At 51.1% G+C, this 26,183-nt stretch overlaps 1 protein-coding gene across 2 annotated transcripts in view; it reads left to right on the top strand.

Annotated features, from left to right (window-relative positions):
* Nucleotides 1-26,183, top strand: part of SCNN1G (sodium channel epithelial 1 subunit gamma) — a 106,800-nt gene that overhangs the window by 7,541 nt on the left and 73,076 nt on the right. For both annotated transcript variants that reach the window (XM_068126335.2, XM_068126334.2), the window contains exons 3-5: nucleotides 49-343; nucleotides 8,707-8,897; nucleotides 9,904-10,007. In XM_068126335.2, coding sequence (XP_067982436.2) covers nucleotides 49-343; nucleotides 8,707-8,897; nucleotides 9,904-10,007 — 590 coding nt within the window. The remainder of the gene's footprint in view (nucleotides 1-48; nucleotides 344-8,706; nucleotides 8,898-9,903; nucleotides 10,008-26,183) is intronic.

Below are 26,183 nucleotides of genomic sequence, written 5' to 3'. Positions count from 1 at the left end.
TTCTAAATTTTTTTATTTATTGCCTTTCTCTTGCTTGCACCTGTCTAGGTTTAACCGTTCAAAACACCTCTTGAAAGACCTCGACAAAATGGCTCGATGCATTGTGAGCCGTATAAGCTCTGGGAGGTCCGCCATATTCGGTGAAGATAATGTAAAAGCTTGTAACATGGAATTTCCTGCGGATCCAACACCCCTTGTCTACATGAACATGATGCCACCTGCCGACGTGAAAGTCATGGAGATTCTGACTGGGAATGACTATTTGGTGAATGGTTCATTAGATTTGCGTTCTCATTTCAATGAGAAAATTGGAATGTCCGATAGGCGGATTGCTCTTCGCTTGGTGAGTCGCTGCATCCTTGTTGCTTGCCATGTCCATGCTAATTGGGATAAACATCTGAATATTTGGCTTTTTAAGAGCGTCGGTGTGTTGATGCTTTCATTATCATGAAATTATCTTTTCTGTTTTGCATTTTACTTGTCACCCTGCCATCAACCACAATGGATATATGGTACTGTATTTGTTTTCATATGGAGTGCATTCCAAGTTTTTATTGTGTTTATCATGGAGGAAGTGAACATAATTTGAAGGGGGTATGCTCACCACAGTGGGAAGCTAGGAGAGTACCTGCCTGCTTCCCACAGCTGTTATCATACCTCAATCTGATTCAATCCTTCGTTCTACCTGTCGGCCGATACAGATCAACACTAGTCTTCACAAGCAAGTCTAGTTCTTCATTCTACAGTTGTTGTCTTTGTCTGCCAGTTTTCTGTAGAATATAAATGCTTTTGATTAAAAAAAACAAGACCGATAGTCTAACAATAGCATAGCTGGGCTTGGATCTGCTCAGTGGAGGATCTGCTGTCCACCTGTCATGTGACCAGATCCTCAGCTCTGATTGGTGAACATTTGTGAGGGACATACATACACCAGACGGACAGGCAAACGCTGTTTGGCAACGTTGCGTCGGAAACATATGGCTGCCGAACCATGTGACCGATGACGTCAATTATTTTTTTCTCAACCAATTCATCCCTATCTATATTTATCACGCTCAAGAAATTTCAAACTGATGGAATCAAGCGTTCTACTTGCTGATTTATGACGTCATAATGAAGGCACCTATGACATCACCATTAACATATGTTCTGCATGGAGAGTACTTTACAATGAGCCACCTTTAATTATTTTTTTCCCATGGAGCAGTTTCGGAGATATAGAGGTGCAAAGTTTTTCAATTTTTCCAAGATGGTGCCCGGACACGTGACCTATGACGTCATAATTATCACTAAAAATCTACAGGAGGAGGCACTTATATGGTGAAAATTTCATGTTAATCAGACCAACGGTTGAAGAGAAAACGAATTTTAAAAGGAATAAACCCGTAAAATTCCGGCAAAAGGGACATACAGTATATACATACGTATACACCAGATGGACAAACGCTGCTCTAGACGCCATTGCCCTACAGGCTTCGCCGAAATAACAACATCCGGTAGAGGAACAATGACGTTTTAGGTGTCACTCAAGGAATTTGACATTTTCCACAATTTTCTCTGGTAATGTGCATCACGTGGGCATTTTGTGGACACTCACTTCAACAGCCTTTGCTGCAGGGGAGTTTAAAATATACCTAATTCCTGTAAATATATGGCATATACAGTGAGGGTATGCCATGAAAACTTCCCTTTTTTTTTTTTTTTTTTGTATACTGAATCGAGGCTCGTAAAGACCTAACATTTATCTCACAAACAAATCAACCAGACAAACAAAACATATAAAAAGAGGGAGCGGAAGACAAGATGGGGAGAGATGGGGAAGCACACAAACACAACATCCGAGAGTAGGGAGATGCATGGAAGGGAGAGGGCCCGGGGGGAGGAGGCGTGGGAAGGGGGGGGGGGGGAGGGAGAAGTACAAACCACAAGAACACCAAGGACTTCCAGGACAGAAGTTGGTATTTCAAAAAAGTGGAATTGGGGTGAAATTAGCGGGGGTAGAAAAGATCAAGGTTTTGGATGGGGGAAGATAAGAGATGGTGGTGAACAGCTGTTTTAAAGACCTGGAGGGTGGAGTGGGATTGAAGAGAGTGAGGGAGTTTGTTCCAGAGGTGGGAGAAAAGAGGAATGAAGGAGTGAAGGTGAGCAGAGAGTCTTGATTTTGGCAGTTTAACCATAAGAGGGTTGCAGGCAGATCTTGTGCGACCTGTAGGAATATTTGCGGGACAGAGCCCAGAGAGAGCTGGGGGGGGGGGGGCAAGGCCAGAGAGGAGTCGGTAGAAGACGGAAAGACCACCAACCTGCCTGCGGTGAGTGAGTGAGAGGCCCTTGGAGTTAGCTTCATCGCGGGAGATTCCAAAGATTCTGAATGCTTTGGTTTCAACAGCGTGAAGACGAGCTAGGTGTGAGGCAGGTGCACCAGCCCAGAGGGGAGAGCAGTATTCCATTGAGCTGCGGATGAAAGCCTTGTATGTGGTGAGGAGCTCAGGTGTGCCAAGGAAGGACTTCGCACGACGGAGGATGCCCAGTCGGCGACTGGCTTTGGAGGCCAGATTTGAAATGTGGTTTTCCCAGGAAAGATCATGGCAGATAGTGAGACCCAAAAGCTTGAGTGACAGAACTTCTTGGAGAGGATTATTCAGAAAGTGGATGGGAGGGTTGTCCAGTCAGTCTTTTTGGAGAGACATCGTAAGAGTGTGAGATTTGTCAGGATTGAAAGACATGTTCCACTTGTTTGCCCAGTCTGTGATTTTGTCCAGGTCTGCAGAGAGTGAGGAGGCTGCAGACTGCCGATCTAAGGGATGAAGAATGGAGCGACAGAGAGTAGAGTCATCAGCAAAGAGATAGAGAGGATTTTCAAGAGAGTCAGAGAGATCATTGATGAAGACCAGAAAAAGCACAGGGCCCAGAACACTGCCTTGGGCAACTCCAGCCTGAACAGGAAGAGGAGATGAGAGAAGCCCATTCAGGGCCACACGTTGACTACGACTAGAGAAGAAGTCCGCCAGCCATGCGTGGAGATTTCCATAGATACCAAAAGAAGAGAGTTTGGTGAGCAGAGCGGGGTGCCAGACCGTATCGAAGGCACGTGAAATGTCAAGGGAGACTGCTCTAATTTCCTGTTTGGCATTGAGGACCTCCATCCATTGTTGAGAAAGCAGAAGCAGCATGTCCAGAGTGGAGTGTCCAGGTCTGAAACCAAATTGATGATCAGAGATCAAGCCATTGGAGAAGAGGAAAGATTTCATATCTGAAGCAATGATGGATTCCATGACTTTGCTGATAATTGTGAGAAGGCTGATTGGTCTGTAGTTGCTGGGATCTGTTTTTGCACCTTTTTTGTGCAAAGCGGTGATGTTGGCAGATTTCCAAGCAGATGGAAGATGACCTTGAGCAAAAGAGAGGGAGAAGAGAACAGAGAGAGGGAGTGAAAGAGCGGAAGAACAGGATTTTAGGACCCGTGGGCTGATGCCGTCAGGTCCAGTTGCAGAATCAGAGTCGAGGGTTAACAGAAACTTTTCCACCTTGTCAGGAGGAAAGGACACAGCGTCCAGGAGCAACTGGGTACGACTGGGTACAGTGGGTACAGTTAGGGATGGGTTTTGGACACAAGATTTAGAGGCAAACACAGAGTTGAGGCATTCAGCTTTTTCACATGCGGAGTCAGCCGTGTGGCCATTTGAGGTGAGGGAGGGGATGGAGGGGGAACAAACACCAGAAACAGATTTGACCAGACGCCACCAGGATTTGGAAAAAGGAGACAGATAAGAGAGTTCGGTCCTGAGAACGGAGAGATATTGTTTCCTGGCTCTCCTGAGGGTGGACACACACTTGTTTCGGGCTTTGTGAAAGGAAATGAGATTTCCTTCCGTTGGATTTGCTTTCCACGAGACGAAAGCAAGTTGTTTCTGGGCAATAGCCTCACCACAAGATTCCGTGTACCATGGACGGGAGGAAGGGTATGACAACTGAAGACGAGATGGGATAAATCTGTGCATGAGAGAGAGCAATTTACTTTGGAAGAATTCCCAGGATGAGTTGATGTCAGAGGCGGTAGAGATGGGAGACCAGTCCAGATGATTGATGGCTGCTTGAAGACCGTGCCAGTTGGCCTGAGTGAAATGCCAGACTCGACGACGCTGAGGAGGCTCTCTGAGAATGGTCAGAGAGATGTCCACTTTAACAAGCACATGATCTGAAGAGCCGATTGGAGCAGAAGAAGAGCAGCAGACATTTTCAGGGAAGTTAGTCAAAACCAAGTCCAGAAGAGAAGATGCTCCGTTGACTGAGATCCGGGTCGGGAAATTGACAGATTGTGTCAGTCCCAGTGAATCACAGAAGTCCTTTGCTGAAGAGCCATGGCTGGTGAGAGAGGTACCCACACCCAGCCACCTGGCATGGTGACAGTTGAAATCACCACATATGAGGAAGAGAGAGTTGGGATGGGTAGATAGACCCACACCCTTGACTTCTGTTTGCTTCACATTTCTGTTCTTCCACTACCCTGAATAATTCATCGACTGGAAAGGGTTGCAAAGATCAAGGATGAATGAAAACTATGGACTATTCTGGACCCTTGAATTTATATATGTGTGCTTCTTATCTAGGCTTTTATTTATTTCAAGTATTATTTCATTTGGTATTGTGAGAGTTTAAATTGGAAATAAAAAATGCTCCCCAATCACTCATTTTTTTCCGACATTCCTTATTTGTCCGTCTCCCTTTGTTTTGTCCAACATCCCTGTTGTTGGTGTTCGAGCCCCTCTTTCTGCTTTTCCTTTTCTTCTGTTGCATCCTGATACATTCCGTGTTGTAGCTCTTTACACGAGCCTTGACTTTGATACTATGAAAGGATCCGTGTATGCGTCCATCCTTGTGTGTCCGGTGTCCTTTAGAGTTTCGACAACCCATTATTTGAACAGTTCGTCTGACCACCCACAAATTCTATATACGGTCACCATTTTGGTTCATACTGCTATGCAAAGAAAAATACCTCTTGGAAGCTGTCATATTCACAATCGTCATGCCCTCCTTATAAGTTTTCTTTTTTTGAATGCATAGTCGAGGCTCATGGAAGAGCTAGTACAATGAACGCATCAGGATGTGACAGACAAAAACTGGATGCGAAATGAACAGGGGAAATGCAAAAGCAGCAGTAGAGAGAGAGGGGTAAATATACAAAACATGGAAAGAACAGAGGGTGCAAGACCAGAAACGAGGAAGTGCAATACAGAGAGACCACCGACATCTGCGATGGTGAAGTGATCGGCCCATAGACTCGGCTTCATCACAGGAAATTACAACAATTGTAAAGGCCTTGGTTTTCACAGCCTCAAGCTAAGAAAGATGTGAGGCGGAGGAACCAACCCAGAGGGGAGAGCAGTACAACATCAAGCTACTGGAGAAGGTCTTGGTGGTGATTAGGACTTCAGGTGCGCCAAGGAAGAACTTTGTACGACGGAGGATGCCCAGCTTTTACTCCAGAGGTTATGCAAGTCCTTGCTATTTTTTCCGACTATTTTCTCTTAAATTGTGAGTTAAACAGGTGACCGTGAGGGTTTCTGTGAAGTCGATGATAGCATGATAGCCCGGCTGAAAGTGTTAAATATTCTGCTGTTTTGATGTGGAAATGCCTGTTTACTTTCATGCATGGAAGGAGGGTGACGAGTGGGGAGGGAAGGTTGGGAGAGTAGAGATGGGACAGATTTGAAAGGGGCAGGTTGAGGCTTTCGGAGTGGGGGTTGAGGTGAAATAAGTGTGTGTGTGTGTGTGTGTGTGTGTGTGTGTGTGTGTGTGTGTGTGTGTGTGTGTGTGTGTGTGTGTGTGTGTGTCAGTCAATCAGTCAGTCAGCATAGTGGGTGAGGGGTGGGTGGAGGGGATGATGCAATCACCCTATGGGTAATGTGTGAGTTGTATTTGAAAAGATGCCCCAAAACCCTATTGCCATAATATATCTGGTGATGGCTGAACCTTTCAATTTGAACCAAAAATGTTTGTTTTCGATGCTGGCTGACTTTAAATTTGGCACTAAATGATAAACCCAGATCTCATCATCGGTCCAAATCCACCACAATAAATAAATCTTTCCCTCGAGTGGTGTTTTTGGAACTCTGTTGCAATACAGGCTCTGAAATTATTCAAACTTCTCGGACTCTCCCCGACCTCTGTGCTGCGGTTAAGTGTGCGGCCTGTAGGATTGTGAAGCAACTACGGACACCGATTGATCCCACCAAACCTGGCAGGGTCCTCGCTCTTTAACAAATGTGTTATTTTCCTGTGGTTTGGCGATTCCAATTGAGGTACATGCCCTCAGTGCACACCCGTCTATTTATTATGTATGGCTGAGTGGGAAGAGAAGCAACCAAATTGTACTGTGTGGTAATATCACACACTTTGAGTGGAATGGTAACTATTGTAAATGAGCCGTGATGATGAATAAAGGGTGTTGAATGGAGAATTAAAAGTAAGAACAGGAGGATAATTGAAGAGGAAGAAGGAGACCTATCTAAAACCCACACAATGTATCTGCCCTGTTTCCCTTTAGACAACTATCTGGGCACCCACATATTAACAGTGTAACTTGCTCTCGGGAGCTCGATGTGTCATGGATGTTCATTGCACGAGGGTCGGTTTCATAACCGGCACAATATTATGGAGCCAGTCTATGTATATAATATATATATATTAACTACTCCTGTGACAGGATTTGACTGATGAAGCTGAAACTTTCAGCGATTAATGAGGGCCCTCTCAAGTTATGCATGTGCAAGTTTCGTTTGATTTCATCAAGTTTTGAAAAAAATATTTTTTCACCCATCTTGGCATTTCCTTCCCTTGATGCAATTGGAATTATCTGAGCTATATACAGGGTGAGCCAGAAATATGGTGATTTTTAACACTTCTGTAAAGGTAATAAAAATTTGTATTTTAGAACAAATTTTTACAAGAAAGTGAAGGACATAACATGCCATTTATTTGTGGAAAATAACATCCAGGAGATTCGCACTATATCGTCTGACACATTCCTCCAATCTTGGACGCCAATATATAATTATTCATGACGTTCTGCAACTTGGCCCCACCAATATCATTGATTTCACGTCTGATGTTTTCCTTAAGTTTATGAAGAGTGTTTGGCCGGTTAACATACACTTTGTCCTTTAGATATGACCACAATAAATAATCATATGCAGTCAAATCGGGTGACCTCGCTGGCCATGGAATATCGCCGTTTCTGGAAATGATATGCTTTGGAAAGAGCGCCCTTACAGTAGTCATGGACACTCTGGCGGTGTGGGAGGTTGCCCCATCTTGCTGAAACCACGTCATTGGGCTCACTTCTGCAAATCTGTTTAATTCTCTGGAGAGGAAGTTAGAAACCATATCGGTATATCGAGCTGCAGTAACAGTGATGGCATTTCCGTTATCGTTCTCAAAGAAGTAAGGCCCTATGATGCCGAATGATGAAAGTGCACACCACACTGTGACTTTGGGACTATGTAACGGTTTCGTGTGCATTTCTCTAGGGTTTTCGGCTGCCCCAAAACGAGTATTTTGCTTGTTGACATGCCACAGATGAAAATGTGCTTCATCAGACATGAACAAATTGCTAGCAATGTTTTGGTTCTTATTTCTGTCCATAAATGAAAGCATTCCCTCACAAAAATTATTGTGGGCAATCTCAGCATCTTGGCTTAATTCCAGGACAGGTTGAATTTTATAGGGATAAAAGTTTAAATCCTTATGCAATATGCGGCGTAGTGACGTGTGAGAAATTCTTAAGGCTGATGCATGCTTTCAGCTGGAGTGATGCGGACTTCTCAAAACTGACTCCCTTACACGCTCAATGTTTTGTGCCGTTCTTACTGATTTGGTTGCTCCCGGCGGTATCTCTTTTAAAGTTGAACCTGTCCTCTCAAACTTCTGAACCCATAACTTGATACCATGAACAGACGGCACATTTCCATGACGTTGAACATTGAATTGGATTTTGATATAACGTTGTGCAGCAGTTGCACTATCGTTATTCTTGTAAAAAGCTTTGATAGCGAAAGCGTGTTCTTCACCCAACCAGTTCCACATGGCCACTCAAGTGTTTTGCCTGCAAAAAAAACCAAAAACTAAATCAGTTGAAAAAAATGCATGTCATGTATTTCAATATCATGAATGAATTTATTTTGAAATACAATTTTTTATTTCCTTTACACGAATTTCAAAAATGACCATATTTCTGGCTCACCCTGTATAACCACAATGTATTATATATGCATGTTTTCGCTTCATATACGTATGTAACCAGGGTTAAATGTATTTTCTCGAATGATCGAGGCAGCGGTCAGTTGCCTATACACCACCCAAATAAAGGCATGTGTCAGAAGAACGTGTTGCACACTTGCAACAAGATCACCCGCAGTGTAGGTACTCTGCTATGGTATTAATGATCATAAATATAATAACATGACCTCGCTGGCTGCTCCTATAGGGAGCGGGTGCTTCTCGTAGGAAGAATGCAGCATCTCGTGCTTGATGCTCTTACCCCAGGTTTGAATTCCATGTACTGTGTTAATTTGCGCATTGTATCCTGTTAATCTTGTCTTTAATGCAGTGCTTCATCAAGGACCTCTAACACAGTTATATATGAATGAGAATACAGAAGATTAATATGCAGATGAAGTGAAAAGTGTTTTATCCATTTTTGTGCTGCAGTGTGATGTCAATGTGTCCAATTGCATCTACAATACATTTTCCTCTGCAATATCAGCGATGCAGGAATGGTATCGCCTGCACTTTTTGAACATCATGGCCACTGTGCCTGAAAAGGATAAGATTGCCATGGGTTATTCGGCTGATGAGCTTATCTATGCATGCCTTTACAGCGGTCGGACATGTTATGCCCGGTGAGTGAGAATGTGGCTTTGAGAGTTTGGCCTATCGAGGAAATGTCATGTAATTTGCATATGTAATGTATTGTATTCATTCCTGTACCATATCAATGCACCAATTCAAACAAATTATCTAAAATATATAAGGAACTCTGTCTCGGTGTGCGACCTTGCATCCGGCCGTCAGCAGGCCTTATATTCTCGTATAGCTAATACTTAAACTCAAGGTCTGACAACCTTGTTGACGGACGTGTGCAGATTTGCCATCTTCCAACGTTTTTGTTGAAAATTTTAGTTGTTTTGGATACCGATTAACATATGACACAAGGTGGTGTATTTCACAACACCAAAAAACAAATCCCTATGCTTCCCACCTAAAGCAAAGTTGGAAAATGCCAAAACATTCCACCAGGAATGAACTACCTGTTTTTGATTTTTTTAAAAATCCTTTGTTTTGACCCCTTGTAACCCTACGTCCCCACCCCTTTGGAGCATGAACTGTGGGTCAAATCCAAAAACATTGATACATATTTCATGCGTCCTCCAATGTTTATTGAATACACAAAGTTTAATTGAAGAAATGTGACCTAGGGCAGGGCCCAAAATGATCCTGCTCTCACACCTTCTTCCCATGTGATGATCATAACTACTAAGTTTGGTGAATTTCTGCATAACCGTTTAGGAGGACATAACGTGAAAGATGGACGGACGGACAGATGGAACCAATTCCAATATCCTCCCCCAATTTTTATTTATTTATTTTTAAGCGTGGCGGTAATAAACAGAGTACTTTTATACACAGGGGCCAAGATTAATTGTCAGGTCAATTCACCACCTAGGGACACAGACAGATGATACACAGCAACAAACATCAGGAGAGCAGTAATCTATTACAGAATGATGAGGAAGAGGATTAGGTGTATAAGGGGCATCATTTTATTTACATTTTAAAGTAAAACCTGTCCTAATGGCAGATAAATCAAACTATTTGTATTTGTCGCTGTTGTTGTTTTGAATCCAGAGATTTTACTCAATTCCACCACCCTCGCTTTGGAAACTGCTTTGTTTTCAACAATGACTCTTCGGGTGAGAACTTGACTGCACTGATACCAGGCAACAGTCATGGTAAGGAAATGCAGTATTATTCCTTCCTTGTAAGTGCTGCTTCGTCAGGATGAAGATTACCGCACTGTGGTTGCGGGCAGACATGAAACAGTGCCAATGCAACCAAATTGTGCAAATATATATGTGGTAAAACAGAAGAAGAAGAAGAAGAAGAAGCAGAGGAGGAGGATTCTGGGGTGTGGTGTTTTAATGCGTGCTTGGATATAGTCGAGTGCTCTTTATGTGCTTGGGGAGAATTACGCGTAAAATGTTGTGATCACGTACCATGTTGTGATCTGCGCGGCATTCATCTTGGTAAAACCAGATCGATGGCTTGATCTTTATACTTTGCTTGAGTAAACTTTATACTTATACTTTATAAGATTCAATAGCTAATACGTTAATTGCTTGTGTGCCAAGGACTTGTGTGAATCGACTTCAATAAAGCCTCACTTCTGTGAACGAGGTCTTGGATGAATCCCATTACTATTTATTGAAATCAAATTCTGTGACCCACAAGGACAATGGAAAAGCTCATCAAGCTGGAGCGATTCGGCAGAGACCCTAATGCCGGAGATGCATCCAGTCAGTGGACCCACTGGCTCCATTCCCTGGGTCTCTACCTGGGACTAGTGCCGGAAATCACCGACGCGCAAAAATTGAACGTACTTTGTTGCAACGTGACACATTCTGTCTACGAATACTTCTCCCACTGCACAACCTATGAGAACGCTGTGGATACCTTGACGGCTCTTTATGTCGAACCTCGGAGCACCATTTACGTCCTGCACCTTCTCACGACGTGCCGGCAAGAACCATCGGAATCTTTGGAGCAATACGCGCAAGTCCTGCAAGCCCTCGCGTGCCGGGATTGCCGCAGAGATTATATTGTAGTGTAATTAATCCAAAACGACGTCTTGGATTAATTTGACTACAATATATGTATATATATATATATATATATATATATATATATATATATATATATATATATATATATATATATATATTATATATATATATATATTATATATATATATATATTATATATATATATATATTGTGGCGGACACAAAAGCCCACTGGCGTGGTGACATCATTCCACGCACCAAGTGGGCGGTGGCCACGCCCGAGGGGTAGGCGTGGCCTCATGATATACACCGGGCGACCAGCCCGGAGGAGTTCAGTGTTACAGTGTAGTCTTACAATAAAGACGTTTATATGTTACCGCTTGTCCGCTTCCTCCTTGCTCACAAGCAGCGCGTGTAACGCCGCGCTTTACTGGTGACCCTCGACGTTGGATCTGCCGGAGCGATCCTTCCACACGCGACGCCATCGCCATGGCCGCCTTCGTCAAACTTCCGGAATTTTGGGAGGCTCAGGCCGAAGTCTGGTTCGTCCAGGCCGAAGCCCAATTTCAGCTTCGGCACCTCACCGGCGATGACACGCGCTACTGCCACGTCGTCGCCTCCCTCGGGCCCGGCATGGCCGCTCGAGTTGTGTCCGTCCTTCGCCACCCACCGGACGGCCACAAGTACGAGGCACTCAAGCGGCTACTCCTAGCCACGTTCAGCCTTACGGACGACGCACGGGCCGACCGCCTCCTGGATCTCCCCGAGCTCGGTGAGACGCGCCCGTCGGTCCGAATGGACCATATGCTGTCACTGTTGGGCGACGAAGCCCCCGGTTCGCTATTCCGGGCGCTTTTCCGTCGCCAACTTCCAGCGCAGGTTCGCCTCGCGTTGGCCGGGACCGGGCTAACGGAACCCCGAGCATTGGCGGCCGAGGCGGACAAGTACTTCGCCGCTTCGGACACGCGGGCGAGCGTCGGCGTGGCCGTCACGGCCTTCGACGCTGATGTTCCACAGCATCATCTTCTACAGCACGCTGAGGTTCAGCAGCATGCTGATACGCACCTCGTGAACGCCGCCACGCCCCGCCCACCGCCGCGGCGAAAACCGCCACCGCGGGGAAACCCGTCGACTCCACCGGCCTGGTGGAGCCAGCCGCGCTCCTCCAGCTCCACCACCTGGTGCTGGTTCCACGCCAAGTTCGGCCACGAAGCTCGGCGGTGTCATCCGCCGTGCTCCTTCAACGGGTCGGGAAATGCCCGGGCCGGCGCTCAATTGTGGCGATGAGCACCGGCCGTTCGAGCAGCCTGCTGTTCATAACGGACACCTTCTCCGGGCGCCGTTACCTGTGCGACACGGGAGCGCAGGTGAGTGTCATTCCCGCCGGCACGTCAGACAAGCACGCCGCGGGTGGGGGCCCCGCGCTGCTTGCCGCGAACGGGACGCCCATCCGTACGTACGGAAAACGCTGCCTCTCTCTGCGGTTTGGAGGGCAGGTTTTCCGATGGACGTTCGTCACCGCCGACGTGCCCATGGCACTGCTTGGCGCGGACTTCCTGTGCGCTAATGGGCTCCTGGTCGACGTCAAGCGCAGACGGCTTGTCCAGGCCGAGACGTTCAGCTCGCTCGCGTGTGCGTTGCCCAGCTCAACGAGCGGCTTGCCAAGCGGCTTGCCGAACGATTCGGTTCCGGCCACGTTGGTCTGTACGCTTCCGGCAGCGGACGCATTCACCCGCCTCCTCGCCGGCTTCCCGGCCCTCACGCGGCCCACCTTCTCGGCGGGGGCCGTCAAGCACGGGGTGGCCCATCACATCCCCACCGTCGGGCCACCGGTCTACGCCCGGGCACGCCGCCTCGAGCCGACGAAGCTGGCGGTGGCAAAAGCGGCGTTCGCTACCCTGGAGCGACTCGGCATCGTTCGGCGCTCAGAGAGCGCTTGGGCGTCGCCGCTGCACATCGTGCCGAAGCCCGGCGGGGGATGGCGACCGTGCGGGGACTATCGCCGTCTCAATGACGCCACGACTCCCGACCGCTACCCCGTCCCCCACATTCAGGACTTTTCCGCCCGTTTGGCGGGCAGGTCCTTCTTCTCGAAGGTGGACCTCATACGCGGCTACCATCAGGTCCCCGTCAGGCCGGAGGACGTCCCGAAGACGGCGGTCATCACGCCATTCGGACTCTTCGAGTTCCTGCGCATGCCCTTCGGTCTGAAGAATGCGGCTCAGGCGTTCCAGCGACTGATGGACAGCGTCCTGCGCGACTTGGATTTTGTCTATGTCTACCTGGACGATATCCTCGTCGCCAGCGCGTCCCGCGAAGAGCACCTACGCCACCTCCGCACGCTCTTCGAACGCCTGGGCCAGCATGGCCTGATCGTGAACCCCGCAAAGTGCCGGTTCGGCGCCGCCACAATCGATTTTCTGGGGCACCGTGTCACCAGGCACGGCGCCGTCCCCCTGCCGGCCAAGGTGGAGGCGGTGAAGGGGTTTCCGCGCCCCCGCACGATCAGAGGGCTGCAGGAGTTCCTGGGCAGGGTGAACTTTTACCATCGGTTCCTGCCCCGTATCGCCCAGCTCCTGCGCCCCCTGCACGAAGCTCTCCGAGGTAAGTCGGGCAAAGGCGACGTTACCTGGACCCAGCAGATGGACACGGCGTTCACGGGCGCGAAGCTCGCCTTGGCTAACGCCACCATGCTCGCGCACCCGGCGCCCGATGCACCGATCGCCCTCACCACCGATGCCTCGGACTACGCGGTGGGCGCGGTGCATGAGCAATGGGTGCGTGGAGCTTGGCAACCGCTGGCGTTCTTTAGCCGGCAGCTTCGCCCGCCCGAACGCCGTTACAGTACCTTCGACCGCGAGTTGCTCGGACTTCACTTGGCGGTCAGGCACTTCCGCCATCTGCTCGAGGGCCGGGCGTTCACTGCCTTCGTCGACTACAAGCCGCTGATCTTCGCGATGGGCAAGGTCACCGAGCCGTGGTCGGCCCGGCAGCAGCGTCACCTCTCGGCCGTGTCCGAGTACACGACGGACATCCAGCACGTCGCGGGGAAGGACAACCCGGTGGCGGATTGCCTTTCCCGGGCCGTCGCCCACGCAGTCCACCTCGGCATCGACTATGCCCGGATGGCAGCGGACCAGGCCGCTGACCCCGACGTCCAGGCCTTGCGGACCGCCGTCATGGGCCTCCGCGTCACCGAGGTGCCGTTCGACGGCGCGGGCGCGGCCCTCTTGTGCGACGTCTCCCTCGGGCGTCCTCGCCCCATTGTGCCCGCGGGCTGGCAGCGCCAGGTGTTTGACGCCATCCACGGCCTGTCCCACCCTGGCGCGAGGGCCTCCCAAAGGCTGATCGCCGACAAGTTCGTCTGGCATGGCCTCCGGAAGGCCGTCTGCGGCTGGGCCAGGACGTGCCTCGCGTGCCAGCGCGCCAAGGTGCACCGGCACACCCAGGCCCCGTTGGCCCCGTTCACGGTGCCGGAATCCGGTTTGACCACGTCCACGTGGACCTGGTGGGACCTCTGCCCCCCTCGCGGGGTTTCACCTACGTCCTCACCATGGTGGACCGCACCACCCGGTGGCCGGAGGCCGTGCCCTTGGCGTCGACAACGGCGGCCGATGTCGCGCAGGCTTTCATCGCCACCTGGGTCGCCCGGTTCGGCGCCCCCTCAGACATCTCATCCGACCGCGGCCCCCAGTTCACCTCGGAGCTCTGGGGGGCGGTTGCGTAGGGGCTCGGGGTCCGGCTGCACCGAACCACGGCCTACCACCCCCAGGCTAACGGCCTGTGTGAGCGATTTCACCGCTCATTGAAGGCCGCGCTCCGGGCCACCCTCCGCGACGGCGGCTGGGTCGACAGGCTCCCCTGGGTCATGCTGGGCCTCCGGACGGCGCCCAAGGAGGACCTGCGCGCATCCGCGGCGGAGTTGGTCTTCGGGCAACCGCTGCGGGTGCCGGGCGAGTTCCTCCCCGACTCCATGGCACCATGGTCCACGGCACAGCAGCGCTCCGCTCTGCAAGAGACCGCCCAGAGGTTCGCCCCGGTGCCAACGGCATGCCACGGGCACCCACCGACGCACGTCGCCCCGGAGCTTCGCACGGCGGAGTACGTCTTCGTCCGCCACGATGCCCATCGGACACCACTGCGGCCCCCGTACGACGGGCCTTTCCGCGTGCTGGAGACCGGGGCGAAGCACTTCACCCTGGACATCGGCGGTACTCCTGACCGCGTTTCGGTAGACCGCCTCAAGCCGGCCCACCTCGATGTGGACCATCCACCGCCAGTGGCCCGACCCCCACGTCGGGGCCGCCCTCCTGCGGGCGGACCCCCGGCACCGCCCAGCCCCACCGCCACGGCGCCCCCCGGTCCTGCACCCATCCCAGGGGCAGCCAGGGGCATCCCACCTGGTATCCCTGCACCCCGGACGCCGCCGATCGCCAGGGGGCGCTTCGGCCGGGTCATTCGTCTGCCCCGCAAACTGGCCCTCCAGGTGCGCGGGAATTCTGGGGGGGCGCGTGTGGCGGACACAAAAGTCGACTGGCGTGGTGACATCATTCCACGCACCAAGTGGGCGGTGGCCACGCCCGAGGGGTAGGCGTGGCCTCATGATATACACCGGGCGACCAGCCCGGAGGAGTTCAGTGTTACAGTGTAGTCTTACAATAAAGACGTTTATATGTTACCGCTTGTCCGCTTCCTCCTTGCTCACAAGCAGCGCGCGTAACGCCGCGCTTTAATATATATATATATATATATATATATATATATATATATATATATATATATATATATATATATATCTCTCTATATATAAAGGAGGAGTGTGTGTATGTGTGTGTCTGTCTCGATGTCCGCTTATAACTCAAGAACTACACATCGGAGAAAAGTTTTGGACACAGATTCGGAATCAGCATAAAATCCCGGTGGTTTTAGGCTACGTTTTATTTTAATATCAATGGTTTAAAAAAACCGCGCCAGCTGCAATTCCATGGTGTAGTTTGTGGCGGCATGGACGTTCGGGGTGTATTGCAATGGTTTGTCGGGTTTGGCTGTGGGTCCAGAATAGCTCCAATTTCCTTTTGTTCTTCGACGTTTATTTTGATTCTTCTGTTACAACGCCTTCCTTATCTACCTTATATCCCCCCGACGAGGCCTCTACATAATTTCATGCGGCAGAATTTCGTGCATTTTGAGTGAAAGAAGTGCGACGAAGTTGAAGGAGGTGTTACATATTTATGTGAAGGTATGTGGATTACCATTCAGGTCTTTGCTTATCCGTGTGTAGTATATTAAGGGTTGTTGTGATTGGAGGGTCAGGAGCCCTTCTGAACAAGTGGCCGGAAACGGAAGTGACCGAAACGGGAGGAAAAAGACACGAGGAAAAAAGGACGAGTATTATTCTTCCTCGCCCCGCTCCGACCAAAGGTTGGATCGACCTTGCGCTGCGTGGAAAAGCGGCGTTCCGAAGCCTGTCTGGCGAGAGAAATCACCGGGACGTGTACCTGCCCGGTGGAGACGTCAAGTTGACGTGGGGCCGTGCATCGACCCCGCGTCTGGTATCGTTCGCGGCACCGTCTAAACAGATGCGTGCGGGTCGCACGTTGGGGCCTAACGCGCCTTGCGAGCGGCGTGGGGTTTGGCTTGCTCTACCGTACCCGCTTTGCGTGGCCACGAGGGGCTGCAGCCACGGTGCCTGGTACGATACCTGCCCGGTGGAGAAACGTCCACCCGGGGTTCGTTCAACCGCCCGAGTGCGGCGACGCCGACTATCATCTTGGTCAGGAGGGGCCCAGAGACATGGTGCGGGACCGAGACCAAAAGGGTGTCGTGAGTACTCACCGGGACACACGTATATAAGATGGCCATCTTACTCATAGGGAATTGATTGTGGCTGGGGAATTGTTGATGGTAGTGTATTGTTGATTGCTCGGGGAAAATCTCCATGGTTGTGTCATTGAAATATTGTTGATGGTTGTGTATTATTGATTGCTCGGGGAAAATCTCCGTGGTTGGGTCATTGAAATTGTATGGTATCATTACCATTGGAAATATATCCTTGAACATCAGTTGTCTCCTGGGTGAAATTCATATGGATTGCGTGGCGAAAGCGCATATATAATACAGCTTGCTGGCGGAGTTCCTCTCACGGTCCGGGGGTCACCGAGACCAGGTATTCACCGAGGGGACCACGTAACAGAATTGGGGGCTCGTCCGGGATTTAAAATTGTATAAAATAATAAAATAATAATTTTTTTTATTAATTAAAATTAATTAATTAATTATTAATTGGTAATTTTTTTTTGAGAAATTGGGGTAAAGTCTTGGGTGAAGGTTAACAGGTGTTAACGATAGGCACCATGGCGTTTGTGGCACAGAACTTTGGGGTAACCCCGAGTGAGGCACAGTTCCGAGCGTTGCTAAAGTCGGACCTCTTGAAATTGGCCAAACATTTTAACTTGGAGGTCCGAACTAATTTGAGGAAGGCAGAGTTGCAGGCCACGGTGATACAATCTATGGTGGGATTAGGAACATGGGACGAGTTAGCCTGGGAGTGGCTACCAGAAGATGTTGAGCTCCGGAAACTGGAGTTGCAATTACGGAGCCAGGAACGGATTAAAGAAGAAGAAAGGAAAGCAGAAAAGGAAAGAGCAGAAGAAGAAAGGAAAGCAGAAAAGGAAAGAGCAGAAGAAGAAAGGAAAGCAGAAAAGGAAAGAGCAGAAGAAGAAAGGAAAGCAGAAGCGAGGAGAGAAGAGAAACAAGCAGAGGAAAGGAGAGTGGAAAGAGAACTCCAGGAAAGAAGAGAAAAGGAACAAGCAGAGGAAAGGAGAGCTGCAAGGGACCTCGAAGCAGAGGAGAGAAAAGCGGAAAGGGAATTAAAGGAACGTGACATGGAGCTTCAGCAAGAAATCAAATTCAAGGAGCTGGAGTTAATGAGAGAACGGGGAGAGGCACCACCCTTGCTGACGGGGTCGACACCTAACCAGAAAACCTGGGATGTGGGCAGACATGTGAGGCTGGTTCCACCGTTCAGTGAAAAAGAAGTCGCGAAATTTTTCCCACACTTTGAGAAAGTGGCTCGACAATTAAACTGGCCGGAGGAGGCCTGGACCATACTCGTGCAAAGTGTGCTGGTGGGGAAAGCTCAGGAAATTTATTCGGCGCTACCAATGGACCAATGTGCAGATTATGAGGTACTGAAGAAGCACATCCTCAAGGCCTATGAGTTGGTTCCGGAAGCTTACCGGCAAAAATTCAGGAATGCCAGGAAGAGGGAGAGTGAGACCCATGTGGAGTTTGCCAGAGTGAAAGAAAACATGTTTGATCGGTGGTGTGAGTCAAAAGGAGTCGGGAAAGACTTCGAGACATTGCGGGACTTGATCCTGGTGGAGGAATTCCAGCAGTGTGTCCACGAGGACATCAAAGTGTACCTGCAGGAAAAGAAAGTACCAAAGTTGTGGGACGCAGCCACCATGGCAGATGATTATGCCTTAACCCACCGAATAGGGGTCCACGAACCTAACTCCTCGCCTAGATCTCCGCAGGGGAGGTGGGGAACAGCAGGTGCGGAGAACGACCATACATGGCGGCGGCCTCGAGATGATTATGAGGACAACTATGATACCCCACCTGTTCGAAATCGGAGGGATGCGGGCCCAAGACAAACTTATAGTTCGGGGGGCCCGAGGCAGACCACGAGTTTTTCCTCCGGGCCTACTTGCGCTTTTTGCAAGAAACCTGGACACTTGATGTCCAGTTGTTACCGCATGAAAAGCGAAGACCCAGAGCGGAGTCCGACTACTACGACTCCAAACGCAATGGCCATTGTGAGAAATCGCCATCAAAAGGGTTACCAACCATTTATTTCAGAGGGGTTTGTGTCACGGGATGGAGCCTCGACTAACCGGAAACCGGTTAGGATATTGAGGGACACAGGGGCACATCAATCTTTAATGCTTGAAGGCATTTTGCCATGGTCCGAGGAGACGGCAACGGGGGATAGTGTTCGTTTACAGGGGATCGGGGGCGGTGTTAGTGCGCCCCTTCATGTCATCCATTTGGGGTCCGATTTGGTGTCAGGACCGGTCACCGTCGGTTTACAAGCCACGCTTCCTGTAGAGGGTGTATCTGTGGTTATCGGGAATGATTTGGCCGGGGGTCAAGTTTATGGTAACCTGAGGGTTGGTAAAGAGCTCAGCAGGGAAATTAACACCACACCAGCTCGGGATGGCGACAAAAGTGCCAAGTTATTTGTAGGGGGACTGAACTTCAAAACAGAGGAAGAAGTTCTGACCTCTGTCTTCAACAGATATGGGCCGCTGGTGGAAGTGCGGTTGGTAAGAGACTGGGAAACGCAACAGTCAAGAGGGTTCGGCTTTGTCACGTTTGCCAGCACAAAAGACGCCAGAGAGGCAGAGAAGAATTGGAATGGCAAGGATTTGGAGGGTCGGACCATAACAGTAGGGAAGGCATTTCGTAGGCGTCGAGAGGTCTACAGGAGAGGACAACTGGGCGGTAGTTTTGGTGGTGGCCGCAATCAATATTATTATGGAGGTTCCCTGAGTTACGGCCGCTCCCGAAGGAAGGATTGGCAAAGTAGTGGCCGAGAAGGAGACCGCTATTCATGGGACTACAGGGACCAGTGGTCCCACCCTAAGTATTAGGGAAGTTCTGAGAAGTTGAAGCACTGAATGCGGCGGAGCCGCCGAGCCAAGATTCCTACACGGATTAACCGTGAACGCCGTTCCTAAAGGCGTCCAGGTAGTGAACTTTCATGCACGGACTAACCGTGAACTCCACGTTCCTCAAGGCGCCCATGTAGAGAACTTTCCTGCACGGACTAACCGTGAACTCCACGTTCCTAAAGGCATCCATGTAGTGAATACTCGGCTTGGCCTCCCGGAAAAAGGGCTATCGAGTGGCGTAACTTTGGATCTTTGATCAACCCCTTAACCTTCATTCACAAGAAACGGACGGTCAAAGTCAGAGGGTCATGAGATGGAGTTGGATTTGGCAGGGACAATGTCGTTGCTGGTGCTTAGTCCAGAGTGAGTAATCTGGAGGGGTTGGGGTGAAATTTTGGTTGCTTTATTTTTAAGTGATAACTGTGCCCGGGGGGAACTGATAATGTGGGGGGGTTGAGTTATCTGGTTTGTTTCTCCAAATTGGCCGGCAAAGAAAGTTTTCGCTGGGTTCAAACTTTCTTTCTTGAAGGGGGGGAGTGTTACATATTTATGTGAAGGTATGTGGATTACCATTCAGGTCTTTGCTTATCCGTGTGTAGTATATTAAGGGTTGTTGTGATTGGAGGGTCAGGAGCCCTTCTGAACAAGTGGCCGGAAACGGAAGTGACCGAAACGGGAGGAAAAAGACACGAGGAAAAAAGGACGAGTATTATTCTTCCTCGCCCCGCTCCGACCAAAGGTTGGATCGACCTTGCGCTGCGTGGAAAAGCGGCGTTCCGAAGCCTGTCTGGCGAGAGGAATCACCGGGACGTGTACCTGCCCGGTGGAGACGTCAAGTTGACGTGGGGCCGTGCATCGACCCCGCGTCTGGTATCGTTCGCGGCACCGTCTAAACAGACGCGTGCGGGTCGCACGTTGGGGCCTAACGCGCCTTGCGAGCGGCGTGGGGTTTGGCTTGCTCTACCGTACCCGCTTTGCGTGGCCACGAGGGGCTGCAGCCACGGTGCCTGGTACGATACCTGCCCGGTGGAGAAACGTCCACCCGGGGTTCGTTCAACCGCCCGAGTGCGGCGACGCCGACTATCATCTTGGTCAGGAGGGGCCCAGAGACATGGTGCGGGACCGAGACCAAAAGGGTGTCGTGAGTACTCACCGGGACACACGTATATAAGATGGCCATCTTACTCATAGGGAATTGATTGTGGCTGGGGAATTGTTGATGGTAGTGTATTGTTGATTGCTCGGGGAAAATCTCCGTGGTTGTGTCATTGAAATATTGTTGATGGTTGTGTATTGTTGATTGCTCGGGGAAAATCTCCGTGGTTGGGTCATTGAAATTGTATGGTATCATTACCATTGGAAATATATCCTTGAACATCAGTTGTCTCCTGGGTGAAATTCATATGGATTGCGTGGCGAAAGCGCATATATAATACAGCTTGCTGGCGGAGTTCCTCTCACGGTCCGGGGTCACCGAGACCAGGTATTCACCGAGGGGACCACGTAACAGAGGAAGAAGAGGCGCGATCGCTCTGGAGGCCTAGATCGTGAGTGGAAATGGCGGGAATTGCGTTTGTATCGCAAAGTAAAGGATCTGCATTCATTTCTGAACTTGCATTGGTGGATTGTTATACATCTGCATTATTTTTCATAAAAAAACTTTATGTTGAACTTGAAGGCTCCAAGCACGGACTATATATATAGCCCTCATTGAGGTAAAAATAAAAGTAAAAATCCTGCTATCGCTTGCCAAGCTAGCCGTTCCCCTCTCCCCCTCCCCTTCTCCCCTCTCCTCTTCTCCCCTCCCCCCTCTTCTCCCCTCCCCCCACTCCTCCCCTCCGCCCCCACTCCTCCCCTCCCCCCCCAATCCTCCCCTCCCCCCCACTCCTCCCCTCCCCCCCACTCCTCCCCTCCCCCCCACCCTCTCCTCCCCTCCCTCCCACCCTCTCCTCCCCTCCCCCCACCCTCTCCTCCCCTCCCCCACCCTCTCCTCCCCTCCCCCCACCCTCTCCTCCCCTCCCCCACCCTCTCCTCCCCTCCCCCCACCCTCTCCTCCCCTCCCCCCACCCTCTCCTCCCCTCCCCCCCACCCTCTCCTCCCCTCCCCCCCACCCTCTCCTTCCCCCCCACCCTCTCTTCCCCTCCCCCTCCACCCTCTCCTCCCCTCCCCCCACCCTCTCCTCCCCTCCCCCCCACCCTCTCCTCCCGTTCCCCTCCCTCTCCTCCCGTTCCCCTCCCCTCCCCTTCCTCCTCCCCTCCCCTTCCTCCTCCCCTCCCCTTCCTCCTCCCCTCCCCTTCCTCCTCCCCTCCCTTCCCCCCTCCCTCCTCCCTCCCTCCCTCCCTCCTCCCCTCCCTCCCTCCCTCCTCCCCTCCCTCCCCCCCTCCCTCCTCTTCTCCCCTGTCCTCCCGCTCCCTCCTCTTCTCCCCTCCCCCCTCTTATCCCCTCCCCCCTCTTCTCCCCTTCCCCCCTCTTCTCCCCTCCCCCCCTCTTCTCCCCTCCCCCCCTCTTCTCCCCTCCCCACCCTCTCCTCCCCTCTCCTCCCCTCCTCCCCCGTTCCCCTCCCCTCCCCATCCTCCTCCCCTCCCTTCCCCCGCCCGGCAATGCCGGGTACTTCCCATGGCCAGCTGTACGTGGGCTGCTCGAGGGTTGGAAAACCAAGCAATCTTTATGTCTTGGCACCAAGTAAGAAAACCAGAAATGTATACCAAGAGGTTTTGAGAAATTGAAAATTGACAAAACGTCATGGAGGAAATGTACTGTGATATTGCTCTAAAATATACATGTTCTTTTCATCATATATTTGTATTATTCTTATTCAACCCGGGTGAAGCCCCTCCTCCCCCCTCCCCTCCCCCCTCACCTCCCCCCTCCCCCCTCACCTCCCCTCCCCCTCCACTCCCCCTCCCCCTCCACTCCCCCCTTCCCCTCCCCCTCCCCCTCCCCTCCCCCTCCCCCTCCCTCCTCCCCTCCCCCTCCCCTCCCCCTCCCTCCTCCCCTCCCCTCCCTCCCCCCTCCCCCTCCACTCCCTCCCCCCTCCCCCTCCTCCCCCTCCCCCTCCCCCTCTACCCCCTCCCATCACCTCCTCCCTCCACTCCCCCTCCCCCCTACCCCCTCCCATCACCTCCTCCCTCCACTCCCCCTCCCCCCTCCCCCCTCCCCTCCCCCCTCCCCTCCCCCCTCCCCTCCCCATCCCCCCTCCCCTTCCCCCTCCCCCCTCCCCTCCCCCTCCCCCCTCCCCTTCCCCCTCCCCCCTCCCCCCTCCCCTCCCCCCTCCCCTCCACCCTCCCCCTCCCCCCTCCCCTCCCCTCCCCCCTCCCCTCCCCCTCCCCTCTCCTCCTCCCCCTCCCCCTCCCCCTCTACCCCCTCCCATCACCTCCTCCCTCCACTCCCCCTCCCCCTCCCCTCCCCCCTCCCCTCCCCCCTCCCCTCCCCCTCCCCCCTCCCCTCCCCTCCCCCTCCCCTCCCCTCCCCTCCCCCTCCCCCTCCCCTCCCCCCTCCCCTCCCCCCTCCCCCCTCCCCCTCCCCCCTCCCCTCCCCCCAACCCTCTCCTCTAAATCAATGAAGGAAAGGACACAACGGCTGGGATTAATGCAACGACACAAGGGGTACAGTTCTCAAGACCTCCGGAGGAGGATATAATTGGTGATGCAGAAACGGGTAGATTACACGGTAAGAGGTAAAGCACAGAAAGATGGGCACTTAGACACAGTCTTATCTATTCCTGACAGACCACAGACAAACGGGACAAGACTGACTTACACGGAGATTGATGGCAGGGAAGGACAGGCAGTCGATAGCTCAAGGTGCACCTTGGCTCAGGGGCAGAATCAAACGCGGTCCGGTCCAGAGATGCGGGGAGGTATTCAGCGCTTGGAGGTGGCGTCTTCTCTCTCCAAGCTGAGGGCGCATCTGACGTCACCTCCCTCTTCCTGCGCATGCTCAGCGGGGAGTGACACGCCCTCGGCTCGTTAGCTCCGCCCCAGATGGAATCGGTCCGCCGCTTCTATTGGGTGCGGGGGGTTACCGGGCTCCGCCCTTGACGAGGAGCTGACAGCGAGCCCCTGCGTGGTAACCCCGTCGGAGCACATGTTCAATGGCGGCTAACCAAGCCGGAATGAGGACGCACACTCCCCGCACCGCCGCCGCTGTTGTTGTTGTTGTTGTTGTTGTACCATGAGGAAGAGCTGCGGGGAGGTATTGGGAGGTCCTAAACTTTCTAACGGTGCCATACCATCACATTCTGGTGCAACGAAGAGTCAGAATTAATGGAAACGAGTCCTTAACTGACATAGACTAAGAATAACTAGCAAGATGTCCTATAGTTGTCTACGTGAGATGCGGTGGACCTGGATGCGACATTTAATGGGGGAAATAGGGGAAGGTCGGGGCTACAGAGTGTTGTTTACAGAAAATGGGACTAGGGGATGGGGGATTGGGGATAGTTGGGAAGTATTGGGGAAATAGGGGAATATTTACAAGCGGATATGGATGGAGGCCAAATCCCATATCCGCAACAATATATATACAGTGAAACCTTGACTTACGAGTTTAATTCGTTCTGTGACCGAGCTCGTAACTCAATTTGCTGGTTTCTCAAATTAAATTTTCCCATTAAAATGCATTGAAATGCTATTAATCCGTTCCAGCCCGCCAAAAACCACACCAATTTTTTTTGTTACGTGTTTTTAAATAAGAAAAATGTACTTTATAAATAACAAATAATGTATAAACAAGCACGACCTCGTATATACTGTACGTAATAACTAATAAGCGGCGTTACGCGCGCTGCTTGTAAACAAGGAGAAGCGGACAACGCGGTAATTTGTAAGAGTCTTTATTCAAGAGCTCACTGTAACACTGGCGCGCTCCGGGCTGCGCGCCCGGTGTATATCCTGAGGCCACGCCTACCCCTCGGCATGGCCCCCGCCCACTTGGTGCACGGAATGATGTCACCACGCCAGTGAGCTTCCGTGTCCGCCACAATGTAAAGAAATAAACTGGTTTTATTAAGTGTATTTACCTTGAAGGTCAGACGAAGATGCTGGCGGAGGTGGAGGAGATAACTTTTGCCTTTTTCGCCACACTTTCCTCGCTTTCACTTGCAGGGCGTTTCAATAAAAACCTGTCCAACGAGGTTTGTTTCTTCCTCCCTTTCAAAATGTTTCGATCGTACTGCTACGATCGTACTGCCTCGCCAAGTCGACAACACGCACACCTCGCTCATGTTTTTCAACGATTGCGTGTTTTATATCCAAGCACATCATCCTCTTCTTCTTCTCAGTACTGCCCTTGGCACTCAATTTCTTAGGACCCATGGTTAAAACTAAGAAATTTTCCAAAATAACCAAAATGCGAGAACAAAGCAGCAGCGATATACGGCAGAGATGCTTGCACGGCAAGATAACCACGTGACCAGAACCCACCTGGTGGCGGGTGGCGTAAGCTCCAAAATAACCAACATGCGAAAACAAAGCAGCAGCAATATACGGCAGAGATGCTTGCACGGCAAGATAACCACGTGACCGGAACCCACCTGGTGGCGGGTGGCGTCAGCTCCAAAATAACCAAAATGCGAAAACAAAACAGCAGCGATATACGGCAGAGATGCTTGCACGGCAAGATAACCACGTGACCGGAACCCACCTGGTGGCGGGTGGCGTCAGCTCCAAAATAACCAAAATGCGAAAACAAAACAGCAGCGATATACGGCAGAGATGCTTGCACGGCAAGATAACCACGTGACCGGAACCCACCTGGTGGCGGGTGGCGTAAGCTCGTAACTCAGATCTCGGCTCGCATCTCAAAGCAATAAACCGCCCAAGCGACGGCTCGTATCTCGGAAAACTCATAAGTTGGTGCACTCGTAAGTCAAGGTTTCACTGTATATATATATATATAGAAAAAAAAAAATATATACCATATAAAACACAATGTGTATTTGTGTGATGTCTGTCCCCCTTCATGAGGGTAGGTTTTGAAGGCTTTGGTAAGTGGAGGGTTTAATGGGCAATCTTTGAACACCACTGTGTCCACCGGTTAAAAGATTCCGAGGACCCAAAAGACCCCGAAGACCCCAATCACCAAAAATACCCCAAAGACCCAGAAGACCCCAAGGACTCTGAAGACCCAATGGACCCCCAAACACTCAAAATACCCGAAAGACCCCCCCCCCCCAAAAAAGCAAAAAACCTAAAACCTTAAAGACCGAAAATGCCCTCAAAAGACCCCAAGGACCAAAAGAGCAAAAAAGACCCAGAAGACACTTAAAGACCACGAGGACCCAAAATACACCAAAGAAACATAAGACTCCGGTGACTTAAAGGATCGGGAAGACGCAAAATACCTCAAAACCCCCCCCAAAAAACCCCAAAGTCTGAAAGGATCTAAAAGACCCAGAAGACTGAAAAGGCCCCAAAAGACCAAAACACCCCAAGACCCTTAAATACCCCAAAGACCCAGAGGACCGAAAATACCTGAGGACCCCAAAGATCCAGAGGACATGAAAGACACAAATAACCCAAAAGACCTTAAGGGCCATAGAGCCTCAGAAGACACAAAAGACCCAAATGGCACAAAATACCCTGAGGACACTGAAAACCCCGATGACCCAAATGATCCTGAGGACACAAAAGACCTTGAGGACTACAAAGACCCAAAAGAGGAGTAAT

The sequence above is a fragment of the Myxine glutinosa genome, chromosome 10, assembly GCF_964187855.1.
Source record: "Myxine glutinosa chromosome 10, kmMyxGlut1.1, whole genome shotgun sequence".
Taxonomy (NCBI): domain Eukaryota; kingdom Metazoa; phylum Chordata; class Myxini; order Myxiniformes; family Myxinidae; genus Myxine; species Myxine glutinosa.
This window is presented reverse-complemented; position numbering and strand designations above follow the sequence as displayed.